Raw genomic sequence first — 18,944 nt, forward strand, 5'->3', positions numbered from 1 at the left:
GTTTAAAATGTCATAATAAGGGGCACCTGGGTGGCTCAGTGGTTGAGCATCTGCCTTTGGCTCAGGGCGTGATCCTGTAGTCCCGGGATCGAGTCCTGCATTGGGCTCCCTGCAGGGAGCCTGCTTCTGCCTCTGCCTGTGTCTCTGCCTCTCTCTGCATGTGTCTCATAAATAAATAAAATCTTTTTTTTAAAAAAATAGATAAATAAGTCATAATAAAATCCATCTTCCAAACAGAAGCCAACCCAGCCACCTCAAGAATCCCAGGAAAGTATACAAAGGACAGTTCAAGGGTGAAACCATCACCTCTTCACCCTAGGAATCAATGTTTCCTTTTTTTGAAGCAATGAATATATAGTTTACAAAAAGGCACAAAGGACACATCATATGCAGGGGTGTGAAGTCTGGTAGAGAAGTACGTCCCACTTGTATGAGCAAAACACATCAAAGGTAATGTACAACTGAGTGTGGCAATGATTCACTCATAAATAGTTGATGACCTCATGACTAAGACTAATTACTGGCCCAGGTAAAGCCATCTACCTGGAGAAGAATCACGGCAGCCTTCCCACAGACTGATTTCTTGATCCCCTCAAACACTGTGTTAATACACATCGAGGTTTTTCCTTCCTTTCTTCCAAGGCTCCAAGAGTCTGTTCAATCCCTGAGAAAGAGAGCATACTGACCACTCCCCTGGCACCGGTGACTCGGAGAGAAAGGTCACTTCACTTCTATCCTAGACACATCTATATGCCACCCAGCCAGGCGGCATATGACCCAGGGTTCAGTTTGAGGCTCCCACAGAAAGATCCAGAAAAGCCTGGTAACCTTATTTCCAATGGTCATGAAATTCACAATATTTTAGCAACTAACTTCCTCAGAGATTCTGAGCACATTCTCTGGTACCTGTCTGCCCTCAGATGTTAAATGGATCTCCCTCCTGCATCCGACCATCCAGTATTGGTCTGGGACCTACTGAACCCCAGGCACCATTCCAGCGGGTAGGGAGATGGGGGCAAATCAGGCAGGTCCCCGCCTTCACGGGACTGCCATTCTTTAAACTGCTTCTCTAAAAATTTAAGGGAGCAAACAACTGGCCTTTGCCATGTATGAACTGCAAAGATGCAGATGGATTCTCTAGTGCAGGCCAGGAGGCCCGGGGGGCGGCGGGGGCGGGGGGGCCTTGCCATACTAGTCACAAGGTATCAGACCCCAAATCTTTGCTGGCCTCTTGCAGGACTTGTGATTACAACAACCTTCTGGACCAGGTGTTGACAGTCACTTAACAAATGAGGCACCAAGGGAGTGGACATGTGACCTGCCCAAGGTCACATAGCTAGACCAAGTTCATCATGATGGGGGGTACAGGGAGGGGCAAGAGCACAGGTTGCTGGGGTGTGGCACTGGAGGGTCACTCCGCCAGGGGGTATAACTGAGTAGCATCATCAGCTGAAGTGCTCCCCACTGTCCCTCATGTGGGTTATACTCCTGCCTGAAAGAGTGTGTTTCTCCCACTGATCCCCGGGTGCTTCTACTGCACTAGCTACGAAATTTATTCCATGTGTACCTTTTAGTCTTATAATGTTTCCAGGACTCATGTCTCTCTCCTCTGGAAAGGCAGAGGGGGAGTGTCCCTCCCCCCATCGCCCTCCGGATACAGCGTCTATGCTGCTGGAGGGATTTGAACCCAGCTCTGTGAAATCTCCAAGTTAACAGTCTACACCCTGCTTAAGATCGGCCATGGGGCAGGGAGGCAAGTGCTGAGAAACTAGCAACCAGGTGGGGCAGGAGCTATAGAACTAGCCCAGATCCTTGCAGACCTTTCCATCACAGCCCCTGAGGGTGAGAAGAGTGAACACCCACCTCCCTCCTACCCAGGGGAGCCTGGGTGGGAACCTGAAGCATGCCTTCAGCAGGCAGGAAGCTTCTTTAACTTGTTACATTTCATCTTTTAAAATGCAAGCATTATTTGCATTTCTCCCCTGATAACTCTGATCGAATATTAAAGAATATTTATTCCCAAACCTCCAAAAGGAACTAGTTCTGAAGGAAAACATGCCGTGTTGATACAGAGGCTTCCAGCACTCCCCATGCGGCCCCGGGCTGTGTACTTGTAAAGCTGGGAAGCACAGATCCAAGAGACCCGGGTCCCCTGAGAGTCTGTGGCCATCTGTTCATTCATACCATCCACTCATTGATTCATTGCCCAGAGGAGCCCCAGGTTAGCGGCTGGTGGCTGAGTCAGCAGCTCTCAAGGCAATCACCTTCTCCACCTACTCATGAATCACTAACCTGCTACCCCTTGCTACGTGCCTGGAAACACACGAGCGTGTTTCAGTGAAGCGGTACCTGGGTTGCAAGCTGCTCACCAGCAGGAACCAAGTGCGAGTGAGGGGAGGGCAAACAGGACAGGGTGAAAACACAGGCTGAACACCACCGAAAAGCCCGGATCATTTATTCGTTTTCTTCATCAGCTACTGCTGCATATTTGCCGTGTGCAACGTGCAAGGTGCCGCACCCTGGCAACGCCGGCACTCAGCGGTGAAGCCAAGGTCTGCAAAGACTGAGGAGACAAGAGCAGCAGTCAAGAAACTCTAACAGAATGTACAAAAATTCAGGGCTTTAAGACAGGGAACAGGGGAGGAGTATGCTGAGTAGAGGAGAGATTACTTCTCGTTGGAGCATCCTGGAAGAAGAGGATTTGGCCCCAGGCTATGAAGAATGAATGAGACCTAAGAGTACACAGACCAAAAAAAAAAAAAAAAAAAAAACCAGAAAGGATAAAATGGACTACCACATGAGGCAGGGACAGAGAGTAGTTTTGTGGGCTGCCACCCAGAGACATAAAGGGAAGACAGGGAAGAGATATGGAGATCTCTGAACGCCAAGAAAAATATATATATATATCTGGACTTTCTCTTTTCCTCCAGCTAATTAGAAGCCATGAAAAAAATATTTGATGAGGAAATTGAAATATTCGGCTAACATTTAGAACATGTAACTGGGCAGTCAGAGGTAGAACTGATCAGAAAGGAGAGAGTCGGGCAGCCAGCTGGAAGTCTACTGCAGTGGTCCAAGCAAGCAGCAATGGAAGGCTGAAGTGGACCAGAGGCAGCAGCAGTGGAGAGGGCAAATGCACGCGGGCAATAATAGCAAGAACCATCAGCATCTGGCAACAGACTAGAAAAGGGACAGGGAAAGCCGGGCCCTGAAACCATGGCCCCTGTGAGAGAGAGTCTCTCTCTCTCTCTCTCTCTCTCTCTCTCTCTCTCTCTCTCTCCTCTTAGAGAATGGTACCATGGCTCCCCCATCCCTCCTTGGTGACTTTAACCCCACTGGCTCACGTGTAGAGCTAGCTAACCAGGCTTTCTTCTGAAAGTTCTGAAACCATCAACAGTGTGCCTCCTCGGTCGGACCCTCACCATCAGGCCCATGCCTCATCCTGCTTCCTCTCATCCTCCCCACACCTGAGGGGTACAGCTCAAGGGCGTCCCACTCCTCCGGGTACCGTGAGAGCCCGCAAAACACGTCCTTTCGAGAATTAGTCCAAAATCAGAAAGAATCTTCAGGGGACCTTGTCAGGGTATCCTACGCCAGAAAGAAACTAAGGCCACAGAGTTGAGGTTCCCAAGGAGCTTGTGCATGTGTGTGAGAGACAGACAGACAGACACAGAGGGGAAGCTTTTAAATGTGTGTGTGTGGGAGAGAGAGAGAGAGAGAGAGAGAAAGGGAAGGAGGGAGGGAGGGAGGGAGGGAGAAGGAGCCAGAAAGAGAGAAGGAGACAAGTCTTCCTTCCAGAGCCTTCCGCTGAGTCCCAGGCTCGGGGCTCACAGCCCCTCCCACCACCGGCAGAGCTTAATTCCAGAGGAACAGGCCATTCATTCCAAACCTGTGTTTATTTTGCCCGCTCAGAATGAAGAGCAGCACACTATTTCCCAAACGGGCGAGAGCAAGCAAACATTTGTTTCTACGATCCACCAAAAAAAAAAATAAATAATTTTCAAAAATAGAAAATGCTTTGCAGCCTCTACATTAATTTTTTTTTTCATTCAAAAGGGAGAGGCTCTACCAGGGACCACAGGGAAGCACCTATTCCTGCAACTTAGTTTCAGTCCCGTGGAAGAGAAGAATGCCTGTTAGGAAGGAGGCACTATTTTCTCCCCACTTCAACTGTTCAATCAGGGTACCCTGGAGGAGAGCAACACAGAGACTCTCAAAGGTCTCCCCCTGAAATGAGGTCTAAGGGCCAACTCCCGAAGCTCAGGGAACCCCGCCTGAGCAGCTCAGCCGACTGCCCAAAGCTGGACTGGCAATCAGCCGGATAAAAAATCTCCAGACTGGAACCAGAGCGCCAATATCAAGGGATTATCCCTGAACTGGCTGTTCTTTCCTGCAGGCAGGCTCCGAACCCCGGGCTGGCCAGAGCACTCATCAGCCCCGTCCCTGGCTGGCTAAACAGGCACCCACTGACTGCCCGAAAGAAAACTGCGTGGGCTGAGATCCAGCTCTGGGAAGGGAAGGGACCAGGCTACCTTGCTCCTTCTTCTTCTGCATCCTCTAGGCTCCCTGTAGGGAAGGTGATGAAAAAAGACACTCTTTCTCACACACTTCTGGTGGGACTGCATGAAAGCTGCATGACCTTTCTGGAAGGCAATTTGGCAGTGCGCACAGAGAATCTTAAAAACATGCACCTTCTGGCCCAGCAAATTCCACTTCTAGGAGTCTGTCCTAAGGAAACAAGCTGTGGTGTGAATAAAAATGGACATATACAGATCTTAACTACAGCATTGCCTAAAACAGTGAAAAATGAGAAATAGTGTGCAGAACCAACAACAGGGAGATGGTGAAACAGACTGCAGCGCATCTACTTGAGGAACTAAGGGGCATCACTAAAGAGCACGTATTTGGGGCGCCAGGGTGGCTCAGTCAGTTAAGTGTCTGCGTCTCGGTCTCAGCTCAGGTCATGACCTCAGGCTTGTGAGGTTGAGCCCTGCGTCAGCTCCACGCTCAGCAGGGAATCTGAGATTCTCTCTCCCCCCCACCCCCACCGCCTTCCCCTCACTTGCTCAGTTGCTCTCTCTAAAATAAATAATTTTTTTTAAAAAGACACTTTCAACAAATTATTGATGACATGGGAAAAGATCTATGTGTGTGTCTAAATGCATAGAGGAAAGAATGATAGGCCATGTATCCAAATATTGACAGCAATTATCTCTGGGATGGAACAGTTACTTTCATTGCTATACTTTTAAAATACCTGAGGTAAGATACACATAACACAAAATATACGCCCCTGGAACAACCTGCAGCGTACAGTTCTGTGGCGGAACTGTCTATTCACAGCGCTGTGCAGCCAGCATCACTATCCATCTCAGGCACTTCTTCATCGCCCCAATCTGACATGTTGCACCCACTAAACAGTCTCCCCATACCACCCCAGGCAGCCACGCTTCCCTTGCTGTCTCCCTGAATGTAAATACTCTAGGTCTCTCATAAAAGTAGAACCATACGGTATTTTTGGAACTGGCTTCTTTCGCAGAGCGTAATAATGTGAAGGTTCATCCATGTTGTAGCAAGTGTCAGAATTTCTCTCCTTTTAAACAAGCTGAATAATAGGGGCGCCTGGGTGGCCCAGTTGGTTCAGTGTCTGACTCTCAGTTTCAATTCAGGTCGTGATCTCAGGGCCATGAGCTCGGGCCCCACACTGGGCTCCACACTCAGTGCGGAGTCTACTTGAGATTCTCTCCCTCCCCCTCTGCTCTTCCCCACTGCTCCCTCACGTGCTCTCTCTCACGCTCTCTCTCACTCTCTCTTTCTTTCTCTCAAATAAAATAAATATCTTTTTTTAAAAAAGGCTGAATAATTTTCCAGTGTGTATTTACCCATTCTTCAATCAGTGGACACTTGGGATGATTCTACCTTTTGGCTACTGTGAATAAGGCTGCTATGAAGACGAGTGTACATATATCTGTTCAACTCCTTGTTTTCATTTCTTTTTGGTGTACATCCAATAGTGAAAGGGCAGGATCCTATGGTAATTCTATGTTTAATTTTTCAAGCAACTGCCATACTGTTTTCCACAGCAGCTGCACCACGTTACAGTCCCACCAGAAAGGCACAAAGGTTCCAATTTCTCTACATCCCCCCACACTTGTTATTTTCTGGATTGGGGCTAATAGCCATTTTAATGGGTATACATTTACGTGTTTTCAGAGTTTCCTACCAGGAGTACGTGTTATATGTTTATAATCAGAAAAACAATGTCGCTTTTTTAAACTGCGCTGGGGACTGGCTCACATCATCCTCCTGCCCGGAGCACAGCACACTACCATGTCACAGTGCAATGTCCATGGGTCTGGTCCTCTGTTCCCCGAGTGCCCCGTCTCCCTCTCCAAGCTCCACGAGGAGATACAGAAGTAGAAAGAGAAGAGATGTGGGGATCACCGAGTCATGGAGTATGATCCCAGTTCCACCATCTACCTGCCAAAAGCCTGGCAAGTTTGCCTTTCTGTGCCTCCGTTTTTCATCTGCCAAATGGGACTAAGGATATCAACCCCTTAGAGTTGTAGGGCCTTGCACTGTGCCTGCCAGGAAGCAGGTGTTTGATAAATAACGATCGCTGTTCATTTCTGGGATTGCTCACAGCTTCTGCCATGGGAGGGAACACAACATACCTATTAGCAAACACAACTGATTTGATTAAAACTCATTATGATGAAGATCCCAATTTGATCATTTGTATCTCCCCCAGAGATCCCTACGGACTGCAGTGTTTCACAAACATTAGTCCTGGTATTTGCTCCCCACAAAAGGAATTTAACAGTCAGATAAGTTGGGGAAATACAAACATTGCTATCTCCCAAAAAAGCAAAACAATCATCACCATATTAAAAGTCTGCAATAGAGAAATCTACTGTCAACCGGGGCCTTTTTGGCATAACACCTGTTCGCGTCCCATGCAACTGACTCTGAGAGATGCTGCTCTGTCCCTCATCCCATGTACAGTCCTGAAATCTGGACATCCAGCCTTGGGTTTCTCCATGCACATGCTTGTATGTTGAAACTGAAGTGAGCCAGTGGTCTCAAAATTTAGCAAGCATGAGAACCTGGAGGGCTTGTTAAACCAGAAAGGGCCAAACTGATACCAGCCTCAGTGTCTGATTGAGGAAATCCAAGGCAGGAACTGCATCTCTAACAAATTCCCAGGTGATGCTTCTTGATCCAAAAACCCCACCTTTCCAAACATTAAAATAGGTAGTAAAACAAACAAACAAACCTTGGGATGCCTGGATGGCTTGGTGGTTGAGCATCTGACTTTGGCTCGGGGCATAATCCTGGGGTCCCGGAGTCCTGGGATTGATTCCCACATCGGGCTCCCCGCATGGAGCCTGCTTCTCCCTCTGCCTGTGTCTCTGCCTCTCTCTGTGTGTGTCTTTCATGAATAAATAAATAAAACTTAAAAAAAAAAAACCCTCCACACCTACAAGGTTAACACAGGACATAGATGAAATGTGTATATAGTTAATCCTTGAACAACATGGGTTTAAACAGCATGGATCCACTTATACACAGAATTTTCTACAGTACAGGACTGTAAACATATTTTCTCTTCCTTGTGATTTTCTTAACATTTTCTATAGCTTACCTCATGGTAAGAACACAGTATAAAATACATGTAACATACAAAATCACTGTTAATCAAATCTTCATGTTATTGGTGAGTCTACCAGTCAATGGTAGGCTATTAGTATTAAGTTTGGGGAAAATCAAAAGTTATGCATGGATTTTTGGCTGCAGGGCATTGGCATCCCAACCTCTGCACTGATCAAGGGTCAACTGTACCTCCGGCAACACCACAGAAATCAAGTCTAACTAGAACTGAAAACTTCCATTCTCTTCTGGGACAAGTTCTCAAAAGAAGCACGTCATAGTAGTTAGCTAATCAGATTCTGGAATCAGAAAGAGCACCTCTGCATATCCCTGCTCCACAGTTACCTGGAAATAAGCACCGACAAGTTACTAAAACCTTCTAAGATGTAGTTTCCTCATCTCCCAGTTCACAGAATTTCTGAAAGCATGCATCCCAGCATGCAGGATGCTAGTGAGAGGGCCTGGCACTCGGTAAGTGCTCAGTAAATACTAGCTGTTCTTTTTCAATTACTTTGTTATTTAAACACCTGATCTAGGAAGCAGCTCATAATCTGTGTGCTGTCAGGGGACACCTTAAAGTCAGTGACTAGGGCAGATGCTATTGTCACTCCTTCTCCCACTCATCGCCTTGCACAAAGTACACTTGCCCTCCTTGTGGACCTCCTTGTGGACCCCTCCCACACTTGTGGCACTGGACTCCTGCACACGGCCACCTGCAAATACCTGCTCCCAGTGGTCATCGTCCTGGAGACAAACCAAAGTGTCACCATGCATGAACTTCATGCCAAGGAAACAGACTGGGAGGAGCTGAATTGCATCCCCCACAAAATTCATATATAGAAGTCTGAACCCCTAGTACGATCATCCAAAGATGATCCTATGTGGTGACGGGGTCTTTAGAGAGGTGATTAAGCTAAAGTGAGGTCATTAAAGTGCGGTCATTAGACACCTCAGAAGAAGAGATTAGGATGCATCCAGGTACAAAGGGAAAGCCAGGTGAAGACGCCAGGAGAAAGTGGCCAGCTACAAGCCAGGGAGAGAGGCTTCAGAAGGAAGCAACCCGGGGCACCTGGGTGGCTCAGTGATTAAGCATCTGCCTTCAGCTGAAGGTGTGATCCCAGGGTCCTGCAAGGAGCCTGCTTCTCCCTCTGCCTATGTCTCTGTGTCTCTCATGAATAAATAAAATATTTTAAAAACAGAAGAAGAAGGGTGCAATCCTGCCGACACCTTGACTTCCAGCCTCCAGAACTAGGAGGCAAGAAATGTCTGTTGTTTAACATCCCCAGACTGGGGTATTTGTTACAGCAGCCAGAACAAAAGGATACAAGGACCCACAAGGACTGCCCTCACCTCACATCCCAGCATCACGCCATGTGAGAGGGAGGCAGGCGGCCTCTCAGACACCATGCTGAGGTGAAGATAATATGCAAGTCCTTAAACTTGGGGCTCTGGTTGCAACTGTTCACCATACCGATGGCTGGCCACAGGACAAGTCATTGGTACCCTCTGAACCTCTGTTTCTTCCTCTGTCTCTAATGGGACTCCTCTAAGGCTTGAGGCAGTATTATCTGATCTAAGCCTCAGAGTCCAAGCCATGGTTGCACCCTTAACTCTCACCAGGAAAAATGCAGTAGCCCTCCTAACGGGCACTTCTGCTTCTACTCCTGCCCTCACTGCCTGGCCTCACTGCTGCAAAAGCAAACTTTTACAAAGGTCCATCACGTCACATGCATGGCTACGTAAAGCCCTTTGACAACACTCCATTGCACTGAGGAGGAAATCTAGACTCTACACCATTGCCTATCGTGCCCTACAAGAAATGCCAGCCTCCTGTTGTAGCACTTTCCCCTCCATGCCCTAAACTCTGTTCAGAGTGGCTTTTTTGCTATTTTGGAAATAAGCCAGCTTATTCCTACCTCGGTGGGGGGGTGTACACCAGCCATTCCCACTGCCTGGAATGCTCTTCCCCCAAATTTCTGCCCAACTAGCTTCCTTTCTGGATAAATGTCTCCTCCTCGAAGAGGCCTTTCTCCCCATCACAAAGAAACCCTCAGGAGCCTCTCACACTGTTGTCTTCCTAGATGATAGCAACAAGCTCTCTGCCTCCCTGAGAGCGAGCACCAAGTGCCTGCCCAGTCACTGCTGCTTCGCCAGCATTTGTCCAGCGCCTAGAAGGAGCTCAATAAATGTGGGATGCCTACTTTGCAAACTGTAGAGTGCTGCATGAAAGTGTCACAAGTACCCAAAAGAGCCAGCCAAATAATTCAAAGAAAACAGGGTAAAAGTAGGGGGATGGGCAATTCAGAGTAAACACGGAGGGACTCCAAGTGGTGATTTAAGAAATGAACCAAGCAAACTGTTTTCTTAACTAGGTGAGGCTTGCAGGCCAGAGAAGCACAAATGGCACTGACGTTCATCTACTCGGTTTGTGCTTTATCTGCTCCAACCAGTCATAGGAACCACGTAAATTACAGGCGGATGCAGTCCTCCCGGAGCCAGGCAGCAAAGCCCCCCCTTGCGGGTGGCCTGGGATGAGTCACCCTCATTGCACTGGCCCTCCCCTCATGCATCTGGGTCCTTCTCACTGCAGCACTGCCTGCCCCGGGCCTGCACTCCCGCAGCGGGCGGGCCTGTGATTCACAGATGGCCCATCACTCCCGGTGCCAGCAGAGCACCACCCAAGCCTATCTTTAGAAGTTCCGCAGGCTGAAAAATCAATTTACCCGCCTGGCACCTGGGCCTGGAGCCTCCCCACCACCATCAGTGGCTGGCAGCATGTGGCTCCCCCCAGCCTGCCCTGGTGCATCAGGCCTTGCTCAAGGTCCGGAGGGCCTGGCTGTGCCACCTTGCAGACTTCTGAGCCCAAGTGTGTGCTGAGCTGCCCTCAGAGGTAGGCCAGGCCTCGCCAGAAGCTGCAGGCAAACACCGGACCTTGGAAAGTACTGGCAAAGGGAAGCAAATCACTCTGTCCTGGCTGCCCAGCTGGCACATTCCCCAGGTGGTCATCTGATCCTAATCCACATGTGGCCCCATCAAAGCAGCTTGCCCAGGTGGTGTGAGTTCAGTCTCCTCAGAGTAGGGAGCAGAGGTGAGAAAACAGAACATGATTCCCCACTTCAGTAAAGACTCAAGAGGCAAGTTCCCAGTGCCCCCTCTCAACCCACCCCAAGGCTTTCCACTGTCTGGAAATGGCCCTGTGCAGCCCAGAGGCTAAAGGGGACCCACTGGGAAGGGATCACCATCTAATTAGACCCTGACCATATCAATCATACCTTCTTTTTTTCTATAAAAACTCCCCGAGGATCTGGCTCAGGGAGTAGCCTGGGTGATGGTGAAGCAGGGCAATGAGGGTAGAGAAAAGGAGGCCTGGCCGTGTCCCTGCCCTCTGCATTCATGAGCTCTCCATGCTCAGCCTTTGAGGTTTCCAGAGGGCTTCAGGCCTTCTACCTCTTTACCCACATCTGGAAGCCGGGCAATGTGGCCTGTGTCTTCCAACAATGCCACCTAGGGCCTGCCCACCCCCACATCTTCCCTTTATTTCTTTCTTTTTTTTTTCTTTTTCTTTTTTTTTCTTTAAAGATGTATCCATTTATTTGAGAGAGAGAGAGAGAGAGAGAGCCTATGCGAATGGGGCAGGGGCAGAGGGAGAGGGAGAGTCCCAAGTGGACTCCCCACTGAGCATAGAGGCCCCATGAGGGGCTGGATCTCATAACTCTGAGATCATAACCTGAGCCGAAATCAAGAGTCGGATGCCTAACTAAGCCACCCAGGTGCCCCTCCCCATTATTTCTGCCAGACAGTGACACCCAGCTCTCCTGAAGCAAATGAAAACAGAGGGGGGCTTCACCCTACTGGCTTCTAGTTGAGAATGAGAATGATCCAGAAGAGTTTAAGGACTCAAAAGCCATCCCTGAGAACTTGCAGAAACACAAAACTATGTTTATTTCCTAAATGCAAAAAAAGGGGCAGAGGGGCTCCAAGCTGATGTGCCCACTGCAACCAGGCCGCTATGGTAAGTAAGGGACTGTCCACAGCAAGGGCCACAACTCTGCCCAGCTGATCGTCACCATGAGGAGACCCAGGCCTACAAAGGTCTGTCTTTAACCCTTTTTTTTTTTTCAAGAAAAGTTAGAAACCCAGCTGTTGTTTATCTTAATCCCAAACTTCCCATTTTGTAAATGTAGGCAATTAATGCAAAAAAAAAAAAAAATAGAAAAGAATTGAAAAACCCGCAAAATGGAATTTTAAAACCACACAGGCCAATCCAAGTACACTTGGGGACCACCAGCCTGTCCCCTCTGAAAGCGAGGGTGATGTGACTGGTTTCTGGAGAGCACATTCAGAGGATTCCATCCCTCTCTGCTCCGTACCCACGGAGGCCTTCCTGGCCTGCCTCTCAAACAGCAGCACCAGCCAGAGGGGGAGGCTTGACTGATGAGCCAGGGAATGTGGCTCCCAGCACCCTGAGGGGACCAGGAAGATGACCAAGAGAAACAGAGAATAGGTAAGTCAGGTCTTGCAGGTATTCTCAGTCATGGGGATCAGGGAAGCGGCCACGCAGCCACAGGGCTTGCCCCCATGACAGCATCAACTCGAGGGTGAAGCATCTGGGCCCTGTCTTGCTGTCTTCTTGGCCCAGCACAAGCAGAGCATGAAGGCAAGAGCAGATGGCACTCCTGGAGCTCCCAACTGCTGGGTACCCAGCACCATACACCACGCAGGAGGGTGTCATTTCCCTAATCCTTGTCACTCACCCCTTTCCTGCAGTATCTCTTTCCTCCTCCTCCCTCTCACCCTGGGCTCATTCCTCTTCTTCCTGAAGATACGGATCAGGAATCAGCTTCTCCACAGAGCCGTCCCTACTCAGGGCCACTCGCCAGGCCTCAGGTGCACCAGCCCCGGCACATCCCTCTCAGGGGCCACTCAGCATTCGTGCATGTGGCTGGCCGCCTCCCCAGCCGGGAGCTCCTCAAGGGGAGGGCTGGCTCTTTACATCCCATCAGCCCCAGTGGCCAGCACAGGTATCTTGGAACACGGAAGAAGTTCTGTGTAGAACTGAACCAAGCAACGTGTCAAGGGGCAAGCATTTTCAGAGCACCCATCGGTGCCAAGCACCCCGCGGGGTCAAGCACACAAGACCATGGAGATGAACCCCACCCATCCAGCGGCCTCAGGGGATCACCATCTTTTGGGGATGACGGATGTTTAAGAAGCCTCCATCGGAAGGACTCCCCAACCAACTCCCCATTATCCACACCCACAGCCACACCCCTGCCCCCCACCCGCCTCTCCACACCTCTGCACTTGCTGTTCCTCCCTCCCACGGTGCTCTGAAGACACCCGCCACTCAAAGCTCATCTTCCAGAAGAGTTTGTCTCACTGCCCTGTAGGAAAGAGCGCCCTCCTCATCACTTCGTTCCCTGTCCTTCCTTCATTTGTCCTATTGCCCCATCACTATCTGACACATCGTGTTGGCCTAATTATCCTGTGTATGGCCTGCTCCACCCCTAGAGCGTAACCCGAGACATCAGAGCCTGTGTCTGCTTTCTTTCTGGTTTGCCCACTGTGAGTCCCACTGTGAGTCCCGTACCTGCCGAGAAGCAGCTCAGACCCGTCTCCACCCCCCTCCTCTGGTGTCAGTAAGCAAGACACTTGCACAACTTTCCACCTCTCACACCCCATCATACTTCTAAGCCCACAAAGGGCAAGAATCCCTCTTGTGTAAATGTAAGAGGAGGTGATGAGGAGGTACCAGGTGAGGGGAGCCAGGGGGGCAGTGAGTGTCTTGAGTGCATAGAGGTGGGCTGAGGGGTGGAGGCATGTTTCGGGAGCTACAGGTGTGTGGTGTGTGAGCAAATGTGTATGATGGCGGAGTGGAAGCAGGTGGGCCTGAGCGGGGGGCAGGGGCCAAGGGGCGAGAATGTTCATGGGGACGTGTAAAAACATGGCGAGGGAGGGGAGGCAGGCACCACATGTGGGTGTATGCAGGTGTGCACCTGTGTGCATCTACACATCTGTGAACGCAGAAAAAGTGTGCTGGTGGGAGACGGTGCTGGTGCTTCCTCTCCCTGGTGCAGCCTCCAGCTGGAGAGGCAGAGATGGGGACCAGGTGGCCAGTGCCCTTGGGTCTTCCACAAGAATTCCTCCCTCTGCTGCCTGCTGCCTGGCCTGATGAGGCTGTATTGGACAGGACACCATGGAACTATGGAACTAGAACCCAGGCCTCCTCCATGGAAGGACCAGAAGACAACTACAGAGCAGCAACCAGACAATCAAAGCAGCCCCAGGAAAATGGGCCAACACCGAGCATGGGTGCCTCAGGCTCCCCAGGGATGGGGTCACCAGTGTCCCTCAGAAGGAGGCCAGGCTCCTGGTGGTTTTGCACCAGGACTGAACATATAGATCTGGATTCCCTGAAGATTCTGGAAAGCAAACATGTCATTAGGGCAATGTGGGTGCTTTTTCACTGGCTACACATCTAATGAGAACATCTCAGCTTCTGGGAGCACCATGCCTCGGACATATGATGACCAGATGGTCTCTTGGCTGAGCTGGGGCTCCTGGGGCCAGAGGCTTATTCCCTGCCCACCCCATATAGCAGGCTGTGAGACAACGGTACAAATACCTGCGGAGTGTTCTCAGCCTCTCCTCCGCCCCCCGCATGCTCTGACTCCTGCCTACCCTGCCGGTCACATCTTCACGGTCCACTTTGCTCACTGGCTCCAAACACAGGATTCCATCCATTTCCTCCTCTGACAAGAAGGTACTGAGCATCACTACCTCCCAGACATCCTTCTGGGCAACAGGGACACTGCAGCCAGGGAAGCAGACCACAAGCCAAAGCCACAAAGCAATGTATAAATCCAAAGTATATCGGATGCTGACAGGTTCCCCGGGAGAGACAAAGCTAGGGAGGGAGGCAGGAAAGGGGCCGTCAAGCAGAGTGGGGAGGGGATCTCCAGCAGCCCAGCTCACTCCCTCCCCAGAGGCTTCGCAGCTGCTATTCCACACGCCCAAAGCACTGTTCCCCCAGAGGTTCTCCACAGTTTCTCTTTCCAGACAGGTCAATGCGATTCCCGCGGTGATCGCTCCGGTAGACACATCATGCCCTTGCGCAGCCACCTATTGTAAAACAGATGCCCCTTCCCACTCATGCCACCACTACCTCTTAGCCTGCTCTCATATTCTTAAAACACATATCTGAAGGTAAATTATCATTCGATCTACTACGTTCCTGCCTCCCCCACTGTAACATACGGCCCAAAAGGAGAGAAGATTTGGGTCGGTGTCACCCCTGCATCCCTAGCACCCAGAACAGGCCAACACCCCACAGGCCACACGGGGCCTGCAATCCTGCCTTCAGCTTTCCCTTGGGTTAAACGATGCCCTCCCCAGGCACCTTTTCTCAAATCCTCAGAGTGGGCTGAGTGGCGACACAGGAAGTCATCGATGCCAACGTGAACCCATAGTTTCTCTTCGTGGGGACCGCTGACAAATCTAAGACAAAGCGTTGGTTTTGGAGGAGGAGGCCAAGGAGAAGGGAGAAAGCACAGGGCCGCTTTCCAGAGCACAGGACAGAAACGGGGGAGAAGAGCGGGGTGCTGGTCCCAGCCCTGCCCCAGCTTCTGGGTAAGCTCGCGAAGCATGGGTTCCTTCATGACTTGCAGCCATGAGGGAGTTCTGTGGTCACGTGAGGCCTGGGGTTCCCGGGGAGGGGCGCCTCAACAGGCAAAGGACACAGCTTCGGCCGCCTTGTCCCCTCTGCTGTCAAGGGCGACAGGTGTGGCCGGGTCTCCCGGATGGCTCTCCCCTGGATGGTGATAGAAACAAAGGGGAACACCCAACAATGGTAAGCAGCCACGTGCCCTTGTATTCGTGCACACTCGGTGAAGATCAGCTCCCCGTTGCTAAGCGCCGGCTGTACACACACGGTTACTATTAGAAAGTTAATCATGGAAAATGCTGAGCTTTCTTTCCCCAGCCGGGCATCTCTCGGCTCCACACTACAATTTCATCTTCCATATAATGTTACCGGACGGTGCCATTGGCTCCGTCCGCTCCCTTGTCCCAGGCCTCTATGACCTTTCCATTCCCTTCAAGCTGCACGCCACGTCAGCCCCGCAGAACTCGAAGACACGCTGGCCTTGGCCTGAGCCTGGCCCGGGACAGCGCGTTGACATTTTCTCTGCGGGGCCGCACCAGCCCGCGAAATGAAATGTGTGTGTGGGGGGGGGGTGGATTAAGGCAACTAGGCAACTTGCTCCATCACCCAAGTTGCTTTAGGAGAAGAAAAAACATCACTAGCCCCATCTGGGCTGCTGACACTCCCCGTACACTGTCTCTACCCAGAGATCAAAGCACAAAGCTGCTTCCCCATCCCTGCCTTGCAAAGTATGGACTGTTTCCCACCTCGCACTTTCCAAAAGCTCACCGGAGAAGGGAGTCGTGTTTGAAGGTCAGCCTCATAAAAGGCTTAGTACCTGCTTGTCAGTCAACACCCCACTGAGCACATAATTGATTTTCTTGTTTTATGACTATTTGTGGGCACTGCTTCCCATTCCATTAGCCTGGATAATCGAGAGGAGACTGCAAAGGAGTATTAACATCCCAACCAAGGTCACCCGGCTCCCTCTGGCTGCCTCCCTAACCCAAAGACTGAGTTATTTTGGCTTCTATTAATAATAGCAAGAACAATAAATAACCCGAGCGCTTATAAAGTACATTAATTCTGCTAGTACCTCAGCAGTAAAGGCCTTTCTTGGCGAAACACAGAATGGGAAATATGTTCGAAGGCTCGAGTGAAGAATCTTCTGACAGTGTAAGAGCTTTCTGCTGGGGGACACTAAAAATAAGCCAAGAGACTTGCCTGAGGGTGTACAGTGTGAGGTCTGGGACTGGCTTGGGTTGGGTTCCAAGCTCCACAAGCTGTGTGACCTTGGGTAAGTCACTTGAGCAAATTTCCACATCACACAGGGACTAGTAAAGACTGAATGACAGGGTGCCCTTCAAAGGCTTGGCAAGGTGTCCGTGCACAGCAGCACTCCCTAAACATTAGCTCCTATTTGAATCCTTACTACTACTGATAATGATGTGGTCTCGTTGGTCCCCACACCAACCCAAGAATGCAGGTGAGAATGGCATGCCCCCCACTGTACCTCAGCCCGTCTATGTGAGGCACCCAGGGCAGGTCACCCCATACCGCACAGTCCTCTGCTTCTGGCAGAAGCCGCCTAATCCCTTAACTGTCCTCAACGGAGAGGAAAAGGCAGGATCATCTCCATTTTAAAGAGACAGCCCTCAAAGCATCCAAGAGACTTTCTCAAGGACTGCCCTGAGGGAAAGGCTTAGACCACAGCTCAGCCAGGGTCCCTGGGTTCACGTGGACATCATCTGTCCCAACAAACCCTGGCCTTGGAAGACATCTTTAAAGGCCCAGCTGCAGAAAATCCTTCCAAGCTCCTCAGTCTAGTTATCCCCCCAAAGTCCAAGAGCTTCACTTCTCGCTCATTTGCTCAACGAACACTTACTAAACATCCAGTGCATGTCGGGCTCCGGGCTGGGCACTTAGGAGCCAGTGGTGACCAAGACACCCAAGGTCCCCGTCCCCAAGGGACTTACCCCATATGGGAGGTAGGCACACAATGATCAAGTAAACAAAGAAAATCATTACAAAATGTGGTAAGGGCTTTGAAAGAAGCAAACGGGGTGCTGAAACAGAACAGCAAAATCACACACTACAAAGTTTTACTTATATATTATGTTTATTGCATATTTTCTCTCTCTCCCAAATAGAACTAAGCTCCTCACGGGCAGGGATTTACATATGTTCACTAGTGTATGCTGTGTACCTAGAATAATATGTATGGATACACAATAAATATTTGCTGAATGAGTGTTATTGGATGGTCCAAAAGGCTTCTCTGTCCCCATGGCTTTAAACTAAGACATGACAGATGAGATGGAGCCAGCACACAAAAAGAAGGCAGAACAATGATCCTAGTTAGCCACACACAGAGGACAGCACAAGCAAAGGCCCTGAGGTCCGGAGAGACTAGCATCTTTGTCTCATCCTCTTCCAAAGGCAACCTTTAAAAAGCCACGGGGGGTGGGGAGTGGGGGGCACTCCCTTCAGTGTAGCACATCTGTCTAAGCCCCACCTCCTGCCTTCCACTTACACATTCTTGCTCTCATCTGGTTTCCTCAGTTTCCCGGTGCCTTATGCCTGGTGGTAGCAAAATGCAAAGTTAGAGGCATGCACACTAGTGCCAGGAAACCAGGATTTCAACCCCAGCTCTGCCATTTAGTGCTTCAGGGATTGGGGGCAGGTTACTTGTCCTCTCTCGGTGCCTCAGTTCTGTTATCTGTAAACAACAGATAATAGAGAATCAGTTCTGTGAGCTGCTGTGAGCAAGTTAAAAGATGGGGCGCTCTCGGCTCCATCGCCGACACACAGAAGGCGCCCAATAAATGTGAGCATTACCATTGTCTATTTTTAGCACTGTCATCGTTATTATTAGATGTCCCATCTCCACCTGGCCCCTTCGGAGAGGTAACTGGGTAGGTGAAGGACACCCACCCCAGCACCTCGTCCAGATTCCCAACCGCCTGACCATTCTTGCCTTGGGGTAGATGGATATCCCCGCACAGTCTTATGCAATACCATGACTCCTGAGGACTCTAAGTGGACCATGAGCCACTCTAACGGACTCCTCAGGGCCACCGCTAGCCCCTTGGGGCAAAGTAGAGGGTTTCTATGACCCACAGAGGGGTTCTGCAACCATGCCTGAGATTGACATTCCCCCGTCTAATAGTCTTCCCTCTATTTAACTGCGTAAAAAAAACACCTGCAAATGTTTTGCCTTTTCAAATCACCTCTCCTCCCCCTCAACACCACCCCCTGTCCCCAAATCCCAGTAGTTTCAAAACTGAGTAACTGTTGGGAACTGCAGTTAAAGATGCTAATTTAAACACACACGTCAGACAAGGCAAGCTGGGATCGTTTTCTTAGCAACAACCCCTCACCCACACCTCCCAGCTGTCACTGCCCAGGAGCAGGGCTCCAGCAAGCTGGCAGGGGAGCGGTACAGGCAGGGACAGAGTCTGGGGGGCCTGGCTTAGGGCCTCCATCCAGCCTGTACCCTCCAAAGGCGACCTTCAAAGGCTCAAGCACTGCCTAGCTGCCAAGTGAACAAGAAACAGGTCCCAGGGCAACCAACTGTTTAAGCAAACCCGTTGGATGGCATTTTGAACTTGCAGAACTGCCTGCACAGAGCGCTCTAATTTCCTGTAATAAA

At 50.3% G+C, this 18,944-nt stretch overlaps 1 protein-coding gene across 33 annotated transcripts in view; it reads right to left on the reverse strand.

Moving 5' to 3' along the window:
• Positions 1–18,944, reverse strand: part of KCNMA1 (potassium calcium-activated channel subfamily M alpha 1) — a 717,848-nt gene that overhangs the window by 590,781 nt on the left and 108,123 nt on the right. Inside the window, exon 2 of one of the 33 annotated variants that reach the window (XM_072756331.1) lies at positions 11,764–18,011. The exons of the other annotated variants lie outside the window; for them this stretch is intronic. Coding sequence (XP_072612432.1) covers positions 17,910–18,011 — 102 coding nt within the window. The 3' untranslated portion in view covers positions 11,764–17,909. Of the gene's footprint in view, positions 1–11,763; positions 18,012–18,944 lie in introns of those variants that run through there. 33 annotated transcript variants of the gene reach the window in all.

The sequence above is a fragment of the Vulpes vulpes genome, chromosome 4 (assembly GCF_048418805.1).
Source record: "Vulpes vulpes isolate BD-2025 chromosome 4, VulVul3, whole genome shotgun sequence".
Classification (NCBI taxonomy): domain Eukaryota; kingdom Metazoa; phylum Chordata; class Mammalia; order Carnivora; family Canidae; genus Vulpes; species Vulpes vulpes.